General features: G+C 55.7%; 1 protein-coding gene and 2 non-coding genes across 3 annotated transcripts; 1 reads left to right on the forward strand and 2 right to left on the reverse strand.

The window, feature by feature from the left end:
- Positions 1–6087: 6087 nt before the first annotated feature.
- On the forward strand, positions 6088–11537 carry LOC117096611 (RIMS-binding protein 3A). The gene has a single exon (XM_033234041.1). It carries the CDS (start codon positions 6211–6213, stop codon positions 11149–11151), a length of 4941 nt encoding a protein of 1646 aa, XP_033089932.1. The 5' UTR covers positions 6088–6210; the 3' UTR covers positions 11152–11537.
- A 787-nt stretch (positions 11538–12324) lies between these two features.
- LOC117096767 lies at positions 12325–12407 on the reverse strand. Its single transcript, XR_004442618.1, has one exon.
- An 84-nt stretch (positions 12408–12491) lies between these two features.
- Positions 12492–12635, reverse strand: LOC117096772. The gene has a single exon (XR_004442623.1).
- Positions 12636–13163: the final 528 nt, after the last annotated feature.

Raw genomic sequence — 13163 nt, forward strand, 5'->3', positions numbered from 1 at the left:
CTCCTGATCTTGTGATCTGCCCACCTCGGCCTCCCTGCTGGGATTACAGGTGTGAGCCACTGTGCCTGGCCTGTTAATTTTTTTTTTTATTGGCCAGGTGTGGTGGCTTTTGCCTATAATCTCAGTACTTTGGGAGGCCGAGGCAGGTGGATTGTTTGAGGTCAGGAGTTTAAGACCAGCCTGAGCAACATGGTAAGACCCTATCTCTACAAAAAAAATACAAAGAAAAGAAAGGAGGCCGGGCGCGGTGGCTCAAGCCTGTAATCCCAGCACTTTGGGAGGCCGAGACGGGCGGATCACGAGGTCAGGAGATCGAGACCATCCTGGCTAACATGGTGAAACCCCGTCTCTACTAAAAATACAAAAAACTAGCCGGGCGAGGTGGCGGGCGCCTGTAGTCCCAGCTACTCGGGAGGCTGAGGCAGGAGAATGGCGTGAACCCGGGAGGCGGAGCTTGCAGTGAGCCGAGATTGCGCCACTGCACTCCAGTCTGGGCGACAGAGCGAGACTCTGCCTCAAAAAAAAAAAAAAAAAGAAAAAAAAAAAGAAAAGAAAGGAAAGGAAAGGAAAGGAAAAGAAAGGAAAAGAAAACAAAAGAAGATAAAAGAGAAATTAGCCGGGCATGGTGGTGTTAGCCTGTAGTCACAGCTACGTGGGAGGCTAAAGTGGGAGGATTGCTTGAGTCTGGGAGGCAAACGTTGCAGTATGCCGAGATCACAGCACTGCACTCCAGCCTGGATGACAGAGCAAGACCCTGTCTCCAAAAAATAAATATTAAAACGATTTTAAAATTTATTTTATTTTACTTTTTTTTTTAGAGATGGAGTCTCTCTCTCTGTAGCCCAGGCTGGATGCAGTGGCATGATCATTGCTCACTGCAGCTTTGAATTCTTGAGCTGAAACTATCCTCCACTTCAGCCTCCCAAGTAGCTGGGGCTACAGGCACATGCCACCATGCCTGACTTTTTTTGCTTATTTTAGAAACAGGGTGTCACTATGTCTTCCAGGCAGGACTGTGGTGGCTTACTCATGGCTCACTTCAGTCTTGACGTCCCAGGCTCAAGCAATCTTCCCACCTCAGCCTCCCAAGTATCTAGGACTACAGGCATGTACTACCATGCCCAGTTGATTTTTGTGTTTTTTGTAGAGGGATGTCATGTTGCCCAGGTTGGTCTCAAACTTTGGAGCTCAAGCAATCCACCCATCTTCGCCTCCCAAAGTGCTGGGAATACAGGCTTAAGCCACCATGCTGGGCCACATTTTTTTAAATTTCTCTTTGAGATGGAGTCTCTCTCTGTCACCCAGGCTGGAGTGCAATGACGTCATCTCAGCCCACTGTAACCTCCGCCTCTGCCTCCTGGGTTCAAGCGATTCTACTGCTTCAGCCTCCTGAGTAGCTGGGATTACAGGCTCACGCTACCATGCCCGGCTAATTTTTGTATTTTGAATAGAGACACGGTTTTACCATGTTGGCTAGGCTGGTCTTGAACTCCTGATCTTAAGTGATCCACCCGCCTTGGCCTCCTAAAGTGCTGGGATTACAGGCATGAGTCACTGCGCCCAGCCTACAAAAAATTTTTTTGTATTTTTGGTAGAGATGGGGTTTTACTGTGTTAGCCAGGATGGCCTTGATCTCCTGACCTCGTGATCCGCCTGCCTCAGCCTCCCAAAGTGCTGGGATTACAGGCGTGAGCCACCGCGCCGGGCCCAAAAATGTTTTAAAATTGTCAGCCGGGGCCAGGCACAGTCCGTCTCAAAAAAAAAAAAAAAAAACTGTCAGCCGAGTCCGGTGGCTCATGCCTGTAATCCTAGCACTTTGGGAGGCCGAGTCAGGCAGATTACTTTACTTGAGGTCAGGAGTTCAAAACCAGCCTGGTCAACATGGTGAAATCTATCTCTACTAAAAATACAAAAATTAGCCTGGCGTTGTGGCACACGCCTGTAATCCCAGCTACTATGGAGGCTGAGGCAGGAGAATCACTTGAACCCGGAAGGCGGAGGTTACAGTGAGCTGAGATCATGCCACTGCACTCCAGGCTGCAGAATAGAGCAGACATCATCTCAAAAAAAAAAAAAAAAAATTTGTAGAGATGAGGGTCTCTCTTTGTTGCCCAGGCTGGTCTCAATCTCCTGGTTTCACATAAGCTTCCTGCCTTGACTTCTCAAAATGCTGGGATTACAAGTGTGAGCCACTGCACCCAGCTTATGTGTGTTTTTTTTAGGGATGGCATCTCATCACTATGTTGCCCAGGCTGGAGTGCAGTGGCTATTCATACAAGCACAATCCTACTACTGATTAGCACAGGAGTTTTGACCGGCTCCTTTTCTTTCTTTCTTTCTTTCATTCTTTCTCTTTCTTTCCTTCTTTCTTTCTTTCTCTCTCTTTTTTTTTTTTTTTTTTGAGATGGGGTCTCACTCTGTTGCCTAGGCTGGAGTGCAGTGGCACAATCTCGACTTGCTGCAACCTCCACCTCCCAGATTCAAATAATTCTCCTGCCTCAGCCTCCCAAGTAGCTGGGATTACAGGCATGCATGTGTCACAATGCCTAGCTAATTTTTGCATTTTCAGTAGAGACAGGTTTTCACCATGTTGGCCAGGCGGGTCTCGAACTCCTGACCTCTGGTGACCTGCCCGCCTTGGCCTCCCAAAGTTCTCGGATTACAGGCATGAGCCACCAAGCCTGGCCAACCTGCTCCTTTTCTTTCTTCCCTTCTTTCCGTCTTTTTTTTTTTCTTCTTCTTCCCTTCTTTCCTTTCTTTCTTTTTTTTTTTTTTTTTTTTGAGACGGAGTCTCGCTGTGTCACCCAGGCTGGAGTACAGTGGTGGATCTCGGCTCACTGCAAGCTCCGCCTCCCGGGTTCACGCCATTCTCCTGCCTCAGCCTCCCGAGTAGCTGGGACTACAGGCGCCTGTGACCTCGCCCAGCTAGTATTTTGCATTTTTTAGTAGAGACGGGGTTTCACTGTGTTAGCCAGGATGGTCTCGATCTCCTGACCTCGTGATCCGCCCGTCTCGGCCTCCCAAAGTGCTGGGATTACAGGCTTGAGCCACTGCGCCCGGCCTTTTATTTTTTTTTTTTTTGACGGAGTCTCGCTCTGTCACCCAGGCTGGAGTGCAGTGGTGGGATCTCAGCTCACTGCATGCCCCGCCTCCCGGGTTCGCGCCATTCTCCTGCCTCAGCCTCCTGAGTAGCTGGGACTACAGGCACCGGCCACCTCGCCTGGCTAGCTTTTTGTATTTTTTAGTAGAGACAGGGTTTCACCGTGTTAGCCAGGATGCTCTCGATCTCCTGACCTCGTGATCTGCTCGTCTCGGCCTCCCAAAGAGCTGGGATTACAGGCTTGAGCCACCGCGCCTGGCCATATTTTTGTATTTTTTAGTGGAGACGGAGTTTCACCATGTTAGCCAGGATGGTCTCAATCTCCTGACCTTGTGATCTGCCCACCTTGGCCTCCCAAAGTGTTGGGATTACAGAAGTGAGCCATCGCGCCCAGCATTTTTTTTTGTTTGGAGACAGTCTTGCTCTGTTGCCCAGGCTGGAGTGCAGCGGTGCCATCACGGCTCATTGCAGCCTTGACCTCACCTTGCAGGCTCAAACAATCATTTTATCTCAGCTGGAACTATAGACTGGGTCTCGCTCACTCTGTTGCCCAGGCTAGTCTCAAACTCCCAGGCTCAAGTGACCCTCCCATCTCAGCCTCCTGGGTAGCTGGCACTACAGGCATGCACCAGCACGCCCAGCTAATTATTTTTTTGTAGAGACGGGTTCTCTCTATGATGCTCAGGTAGGTCTTGAGCTCCTGGGCTCAAGTGGTCCTCCCACCCTGGTCACCCAAAGGGCTGGGATTACAGGCCTGTTCCACCATGCCCGGCCCAGCCTGCCCTCCTGACCTGACAGTTAAGGTCCTACCGGAGACTGCAGCAGGGCATCCAGGCTGTGGAGCCCCACCCACCAGCTCTGCCTCAGTTGCCCATGTGCCCTGGCAAGCCAGTGGCTCCCACTGAGCCTCAGGTTCTCTTCCGTAAAACAGAGCTGTGATGAGGATTCTCTGAAGATAGTCCTCCCTGTGGCTACCATGTCCAGGAGCCCAGCACCAATTCAAGGCTAAGGGCATCCCTGCATCTCACCTCCTCTCCTTCTCATACACACACTACATCTGCTTCACCTCTCAAAAAGAACATCTGAGCTGGGCATGGTGGCTTATGCCCGTAATCCCAGCATTTTGGGAGGCCAAGGCAGGACGATCACAAGGTCAGGAAATCGAGACCATCCTGGCCAACATAATGAAACCCTGTCTCTATTAAAAATACAAAAATTACCTGGGCGTGGTGGCGCATGCCTGTAATCCCAGCTACTCAGGAGGCTGAGGCAGGAGAATCACTTGAACCAGGGAGTCGGAGGTGGATCGTGCCACTGCATGCCAGCCTGGTAACAGAGCGAGACTCTGTCTCAAAGAAAAAGAAAAAAGAACATTTGGAGCCATAATTCCTGATGTTCTCGTTACTTGACATTGCCTAAAGGCATTTTCTGTGGGTTCAGGGGAACTTGATTTGAAAAACTTGAGTGTTGTGAAGGAGTGGAACCAGAGAGTCATAAGCTGAGTGAACACAGCAGTTGCGAGAGGTCCCAGGTACTTCCTGGGGACAGGGAGACACAACAGACCAAGAAGTAAAGGGGCCTCTGATGTGACTTCAATATCAAGGTCTCATTGGGCTCAGTGGCTCACGCCTGTAATCCCAGCACTTTTAGAGGCCAAGGCAGGTGGATCACTTGAGGTCAGAATTTCAAGACCATCCTGGCCAACATGCTGAAACCCTGTCTCTACTAAAAAGTACAAAAAATTATCTGGACATGGTGGCACGAGCCTGTAATCCCAGCTACTTGGGAGGCTGAGGCAGGAGAATCACTTGAACCTGGAAGGCAGAAGTTGCAGTGAGCTGAGATTGCACCACTGTACTCCAGCCTGGGTGACAGAGTGAGGATCTGTCTCAAAAAATAATAATAATAATAATTTAAAAATCAATGTCTCAATGCAGATGGCCAGATATCAGGTGTCCATCCATGTTTCCCAAAAGCCACTTGGCACCAGGAACAAGCAGGAAGGGCAAAGAGGAGCCAGACTGAAGCAGGGCTCCTTAGCTCTCAAGCCACACAGGTGGCCACCAGTCAGAGACAGGCTGTGTGTGTGTGTGTGTGTGTTTGTGTGTGTGTATGTATGTTTCTTCTGCAGCTCACTGTGTGTGTGTGTCTGTATGTTTCTTCTGCAGCTCATTGTGTGTGTGTGTGTGTGTGTGTGTGTGTGTGTTTCTTCTGCAGCTCAGGATGCCTCCAACATTTCTGCTGAAGCCTCACCCTTACTCCTGGCCCATCCTGAGGCCTCTACCTAAAGTGCCAATGAGTAGCCCAGACACTGGGGCTCCAGCGTTTGTCACCAGGTGGTACCTGGATGTGGGAGGTAGGCAGGCCAGATGGCCAGTTTGGGCAGTGCCCCTCATGCCTATCTGGCCCTGGGTCCCTATGCCACCTTGCTGGGGAGGGTCTTTTCGCTTATACCTCCTCTGAGCTGACTCTGCACAGTAACACAAATGTGTATCAGGCACGTCCTTTCCCCAAAAGGTGGATGACCAGTTGGGTGATCAGGGCTGTTATGGGGGCTGAAGCGTCCTGAGGAGTCCAGGTCTAGCCAAGTTGAGGCATATCCTACTGCATTTTCCAGCCACCTGACCCAAATACGCCACCTGAACCCACGACCAGGTATGCCCACACCCCATGGGTGGCCTTGACACACACACCCTGCCCCTTTCTCCAAGTCCAGGAGCAGCAGCCCAGACTTCCCTCAGGGCACCTCATCCTGCTTGGGACTGCACAGTGCCTGGGAGGGTGCCTAGGGAGGGTCACAAGGGACATGGTGCTAGAAGCAGGAAAAGTGTAGGGACCAGAAAACCCCTCGTGCATCCTGGAAGGGACATGGGCCAGTTTGAGCAGGGGTGTGGGAGTGCAGCCCTGGCCTTGCCAGGTGGAGAGGCGCTGGGGCCAGACATCCGCGGCAGGAGGCGGGGGAACATGCCAAGAGACGGAAGGGGCGCGCGGAGACCCCCAGGGAGCGCCGGAAGAGGCACGCCGGGCGGTTGGCCGCTGCCAGGGCGGCGGCCGTTGGCGAGCTGCGGTCGGCCAGGCGAAGTCAGGACTCCAGCCGGGCCGCGGCCGCAATGGCCAAGGACTCGCCCAGCCCCTTGGGCGCCTCGCCCAAGAAGCTGGGCTGCTCCAGCCCGGCGGCGGCAGTGTTGGAGAACCAGAGGCGGGAGCTGGAAAAGCTACGGACCGAGCTGGAGGCGGAGCGGGCGGGCTGGCGGGCGGAACGGCGGCGCTTCGCTGCCCAGGCGCGCCAGATGCGAGAGGAGGCCGAGCGGGAGCGGCGGCAGCTGTCTGACCATCTGCGCTCCAAGTGGGAGGCACAGCGCGGCCGGGAGCTGCGGCAGCTGCAAGAGGAGATGCAGCGGGAACGCGAGGCCGAGATCCGGCAGCTGCTGCGCTGGAAAGAGGCCGAGCAGCGGCAGCTGCAGCAGCTGTTGCACCGAGAGCGCGATGGCGTGTTGCGCCAAGCCCGGGAACTGCAGCGCCAGCTGGCCGAGGAGCTGGTGAACCGCGGCCACTGTAGCCGCCCGGGGGCGTCCGAGGTTTCCGCGGGGCAGTGCCGCTGTCGCCTGCAGGAAGTGTTGGCGCAGCTTCGCTGGCAGACTGACGGCGAGCAGGCGGCGCGCATCCGCTATCTGCAGACGGCGCTGGAGGTGGAGCGCCAGCTCTTCCTCAAGTACATCCTGGAGCACTTCCGCAGGAACCCCGCTTTGTCGGAACCCGCGAACCCCCAAGCTGTGCATTCCTTGGAAGAGCCACTGCCCCAGACCTCGAGCGGCTCTTGCCACGCCCCCAAACCTGCCTGTCAACTCGGATCTCTAGACAGCCTGAGTGTCGACGTCGGTGTCCACTCCCGCCCGCTTGACCTGGTGTCCTCTGCGTGCTCCAACTCCCTAGACGGACTGCTCTCCACGCGCGCCAGCTCCCTTGATTGCTTCGCACCAGCACGTTCCCGCTCGCTTGACAGCACCCGGAGTCTCCCCAAGGCCTCCAAATCCGAGGAGCGGCCCTCCTCACCAGACACCTCCATCCCTGGCTCCCAGAGTCTCCCGCCGCCACCATCGCCACTCCGGCCGCCACCATCGCCACTCCTGCCACCACTACCACCATCAGACCACAGGAAACTCAGCAACCAGCAGGGAGGAGAAGGCTCTGAGTGCCAGTCCTGCAAAGTCCTGACGCCCTCACTCCCGGGCCTGGGCCACCAAGAGCTGATAAAGCTGAACTGGCTGCTGGCCAAGGCGTTGCGGGTGCTGGCGCGCCGCTGTTCTACCCTGCAAGAGGAGAACCAGCAGCTGCGGCGTGCAGGCTGCCCCTACCAGGCAGACGAGAAGGTGAAGCGGCTCAAGGTAAAGCGCGCGGAGCTGACGGGGCTCGCGCGGCGCCTAGCTGACCGCGCCCGCAAGCTGCAGGAGACCAACCTTCGGGCGGTGAGCGCGCCTGTGCCCGGCGAGAGTTGCGTGGACCTGGAGCTATGCCAAGCCTTTGCCCGCCAGCGCGCCCGGGACCTGTCGGAGCAGGCGAGCGCGCTGCTGGCCAAGGACAAGCAGATCGAAGACCTGCGGCAGGAGTGCCACCTCCTGCAGGCGCGTGTCGCCTCGGGCCCCTGCAGCGACCCGCATACTGGAAGGGGAGGCCCCTGCACCCAGTGGCTCAACGTCAGAGACTTAGACCGCTTGCAGCGCGAGTCCCAGCGGGAAGTGCTGCGCCTGCAGAGGCAGTTGACGCTTCAGCAGGGCAACGGTGGCGCCCGGCCCGAGGCGGGTGGTCAGAGCGCAACCTGCGAGGAGGTGCGACGGCAGATGCTGGCGCTGGAGAGCGAGCTGGTCCAGCGGCGGCGCGAGTGCGAGGAGCTGGGCGCGCAGGCGGCAGCGGCGCGGCGGCGCGGCGAGGACGCCGAGACACAGCTGCAGGCGGCGCTGCTCAAAAACGCCTGGCTGGCGGAGGAGAATGGGCGGCTGCAGGCCAAGACAGACTGGGTGCGGAAGGTGGAGGCTGAGAATAGCGAAGTGCGCGGCCACGTGGGCCGCGCGTGTCAAGAGCGCGATGCCGCCGGCTTGATGGCGGAACAGCCGCTGCAGCAGGCGGCGCGCAGGCAGGACAGGCAGCAGCAGCTGCAATGCGACCCGCAGAAGGCCCTGTATGACCTTCATGCTTCCCAGAAGGAGATACAGGCGCTCCAGTGTCAGCCTGTTCACCCTCCCGAACAGCCCTGGGAGACCAGTCAAATGCCGGAGTCCCAAGTTAAGGGTAGCAGAAGGCCCAAGTTCCAGGCACGGCCTGAAGACTACACAGTGTCACAGCCCAACAGAGACATACATGAGAAAAGGGAAGTCTCCCTCGAGGAGAGCCCAGTTGCCCTTGGGGAGCCAGCCAGTGTCCCCCAAGTTTCAGAGACAGTCCCTGCCAGCCAACCTCTGTCCAAGAAAACCAGCTCCCAGTCAAACTCCTCCTCTGAGGGGTCGATGTGGGCCACAGTGCCATCCTGCCCTACTACGGATAGGGACACAGCCAGTGAGGTGGATGACCTGGAGCCTGACAGCGTGTCCCTGGCCCTGGAAGTGGGGGGCTTGGCGGCTCCTGCTGCCCCCAAGCTCAAGATCTTCATGGCTCAGTATAACTACAACCCATTCGAGGGGCCCAATGATCACCCCGAGGGTGAGCTGCCCCTCACAGCTGGGGACTACATATATATCTTTGGGGACATGGATGAAGATGGATTCTATGAGGGGGAGCTTGAGGATGGCCGGCGGGGGCTGGTGCCCTCCAACTTGGTGGAGCAGATTCCAGACAGCTACATCTCAGGCTGCCTGCCTGCAAAATCCCCTGACCTAGGCCCCCATCAACTCCCAGCTGGGCAGGATGAAGCTCTGGAGGAAGACAGCTTATTACCTGGGGAAGCCCAGGGAGTGGTGGACAGAGAGCTATACCAGATGGTAAAGGTGGGCTCCAAGACAGAAGTAGCAACAGAGATCCTATATACCAAGATGGAAGCCTGCCAGCTGGGCTTGCTGCAGAGCACGGGGAAGCAGGGCCTCTCCAGATCCCTTCTGGGGACCAAAGGGGTGCTCCATATGGCTCCCATGCAGCTACACCTGCAGAATGTCACAGCCACATCGGCCAAGATCACCTGGGTCTACAGCAGCCACCGCCACCCCCACGTGGTGTATCTTGATGACCGAAAGCATGCCCTGACCCTAGCGGGCGTGAGCTGCTACACCTTCCAGGGCCTGTGCCCTGGCATGCACTACCGGGCGCGGGTGGAGGTGCAGCTGCCATGGGACTTGCTGCAGGTGTATTGGGGAACTATGTCCTCCACCATCACCTTTGACACACTCTTGGCAGGACCTCCCCACCCACCGCTGGATGTGCTGGTGGAGCGCCATGCCTCTCCAGGTGTCCTAGTGGTGAGCTGGCTCCCTGTGACCATTGACTCAGCTGGGTCCTCCAATGGAGTCCAGGTCACCGGTTATGCTGTGTATGCAGATGGGCTTAAGGTTTGTGAGGTCGCCGATGCCACTGCTGGGAGGACCCTGTTGGAATTCTCCCAGCTACAGGTGCCCCTAACATGGCAGAAGGTCTCAGTGAGAACCATGTCACTCTGTGGCGAGTCCCTGGATTCAGTGCCAGCTCAGATCCCCCAGGACTGCTTCATGTGTCACCGATGGCCAGAGACTCCACCCTTCAGCTACACTTGTGGCGACCCATCCACCTACAGAGTCACCTTCCCCGTCTGCCCCCAGAAGCTGGCACTGGCTCCTCTGAATGCCAAAGCCAGCCCCCACAACACTGGAAGCTGTGGGGAGCCCCAGGACAAGTTCCTAGAAGCATTCTTTGAAGAACCCCCAAGGAGACAATCCCCAGTGTCCAACCTGGGCTCAGAAGGAGAATGTCTGAGTTCAGGGGCCGGCAGCCAAGCCCAGGAGCTTGCAGAGGCCTGGGAGGGCTGTAGAAAGGATCTGTTCTTTCAGAAGAGTCCCCAGCATCACAGACGACCTTTGCTCAGTGATCAGCCTGGGGAGAAGGAAAATTGCTACCAGCACATGGGCACCAGCAAAAGCCCTGCTCCAGGATTCATCCAACTACACACCAAGTGTGGGTCCAGGAAAGAACCATGTCAGGAAAAGGCTGCCCTTGAGAGGATACTTCAGCAAAAGCAAGATGCCCAAGGGTTCACACCACCCCAGCTGGGCGCCAGCCAACAGTATGCATCTGACTTCCATAACATTTTGGAAGAGGAGCAGGAGGCACTGTGCTTGGATCTGTGGGGCACAGAGAGGCAAGAGGATAGGAGGGAGCCCAAGCCCCAGAGCAGGCAAGGACAGGTTCTGGGGGCCAAGAGAGAGTGCCAGCTCCACGAGCCCAGCTCAGCACCATGTCCAGCTCCATCTGCCAAAGGCATCAAGATGCCCAGGGGTGGCCCCCAACAGCTGGGTACAGGGGCCAACACTCCAGCCAGGGTCTTTGTGGCCCTCTCTGATTACAGCCCCCTGGTGATGTCTGCCAACCCCAAGGCTGCAGAGGAGGAGCTGGTCTTCCAGAAAAGGCAGTTACTAAGCGTGTGGGGCTCTCAGGACACCCATGGCTTCTGTCTCAGCGAGTGCAACAGGCAAGTGGGCAATATCCCTGGGCACCCAGTGGCTGAGATGGAGGTGGGCACAGAGCAAACTGACAGGACGCGGCGTTTGCCGGCCCAAGGGCACCTGCCTTCTGTGGCCCACCTTGAGGACTTTCAGGGGCTCACCATCCCCCAGGGTTCCTCCCTGGTGCTCCAAGGGAACTCCAAGAGGCCCCCACTGTGGACTCCAAAGACCATGATAGCAGCTCTGGACTATGATCCCAGGGACGGGCAAACAGGGGGCCAGGCGAAGGGCAGGCTGGCGCTGAGAGCAGGAGACGTGGTCATGGTTTATGGGCCTGTGGATGATCAAGGATTCTATTATGGAGAGTTGGGTGGCCACAGGGGCCTGGTCCCTGCCCACTTGCTGGATCACATGTCCCTCCATGGACACTGAACAAGCATCCTTGCCCAGGTAGTGGCCTCTGGCTGCTCACACCCTGCCAGAGGAGAAGCAACCTTGCAAACCCTCACACCAGCACCCCTCCTCACCACCATAAGTAGCATGTGCTCCAAGTGCCACCATGTTAAACTGATGGTAGTCCTTAAGTGTACCCTAGGCTCTGAAAGTAGCAGGACTTAAGCCTGAGTTATTTGCAAAAGCAAGCAAAACAAGCCAACCCCTGAGAGTTTGAGAGACCATTTCAAAAGTTGCTGATAACTATGGTAGGTATATGGAGAAGTGCCTTTTTCTGTGGCCAATGTGTGTTTTCTGTAGGAGGTTAAGGTTGTCTATCCATTGCCTTGTATGAAAGTCTCAAAAAAAGTCTATATCTTAAAAAAAAAAAATGCAATCTGAATGTTATTTTTGGGATGTGAGGGTGATCTGGCTGCGACATCTGTCATCCCATTGATCACCAGGGTTGATTCGGCTGGTCTGGCTGACTGGGCGGGTATCCCCTTCCACCCTCACCGCTCCGTGTGTGTCCTTCCAGAAGCTGTGTGCTTAGTGGAAGAGGATGACCATCCCCGATAGAGGAGGATCGGTCTTCAGTCAAAGGTATAAGACTAGCTGTGCTCCCCTGCTAGGACCTCCAAACAAGCTATCAGAATGTTATTTTTCTGTCTTATGTCCAACCCCTCATTAAAGTGTTCATAGTAAAAACATATTTTAGAAGTGGAAGCACAACCAAGAAAAACATGAGCCTGGCTTTCCTCCCTCTCACTTCTTTTTTTTTTTTTTTTTTTTGGAGGCGGAGTCTTGCTCTGTCGCCCAGGCTGGAGTGCAGTGGCCGGATCTCAGCTCACTGCAAGCTCCGCCTCCCGGGTTCCGCCATTCTCCTGCCTCAGCCTCCCAAGTAGCTGGGACTACAGGCGCCCGCCACCTCGCCCGGCTAGTTTTTTTGTATTTTTAGTAGAGACGGGGTTTCACTGTGTTCGCCAGGATGGTCTCGATCTCCTGACCTTGTGATCCGCCCGTCTCGGCCTCCCAAAGTGCTGGGATTACAGGCTTGAGCCACCGCGCCCGGCCCTTCCTCCCTCTCACTTCTATGCAGTGGGTCTGCAAGGGCTACAGAAATGTTTTCCTGGCCAGGGAAGGGAGGGTGCACCCTTTTGCTTTTTTTTTTCCTTGCTTCAGTCTATTCCCAGAACACACTCCACCACGTGGTTCCCAGAACTCAGATTGTGCAGTGGCCACATCATCATTGGCTGGGGCTCACAGTTACAGCAGCAGAGGCCTCCCTAAACTCCCTGTCCTCTAGCCTCACCCACTATCCCCTGCTCCTCACGCCCCCATGCTGGGTCCCCTGGCCTCACTTCTCTTGCCATGTTTTCATAATCCTCTCAGGCTCTGGGCATGCAGCGCTGCCCACAGTGGGACCAGATCATATAAGGAAAATACTGCGGGCTTATCTGGGGGCTGCACTGGGGACCTGAGAACACCTTATTTTACCATACCTGCTGCACCTCATCTGACGCCAACTTCTCTGCTTTGCCCAAGTTCCCTAGGCCCTGAATGCTCACTTTTTAAGGTCAACCTGGCTCGGGCTGTGCTAGTTTGACTGCAGAGGGTCCTACTAAGAGCCAGGACTGAAGAGCAGGGCCCAAGAGACTACTCTGGGCCACATCTTCCCTGAGGACATCCCCACAGGGAGGCTGTGTGCTGCTGAGCCCTTTGCGAAGAGTGAGTAGTCAGTGTCACTACTGACTAGTGAGTAGACAGCTATTGTAGCTCACTGCTTTTCTTTTCTTTTCTTTCTTTTTTTTTTTTTTTTGGAGACGGAATCTCGCTCTGTTGCCCAGGCTGGAGTGCAGTGGTGCGATCTCCGCTCACTGTGAGCTCCACTGCCTCCCGGGTACACGCCATTCTCCTGACTCAGCCTCCCAAGAAGCTGGGACTACAGGCGCCCGCCACCACGCCCAGCTAATTTTTTTTGTATTTTTAGCAGAGACAGGGTTTCACCGTGT

Source organism: Trachypithecus francoisi, unplaced genomic scaffold (assembly GCF_009764315.1).
Source record: "Trachypithecus francoisi isolate TF-2019V2 unplaced genomic scaffold, Tfra_2.0 Lachesis_group14, whole genome shotgun sequence".
In the NCBI taxonomy this organism is placed as follows: Eukaryota; Metazoa; Chordata; class Mammalia; order Primates; family Cercopithecidae; genus Trachypithecus; species Trachypithecus francoisi.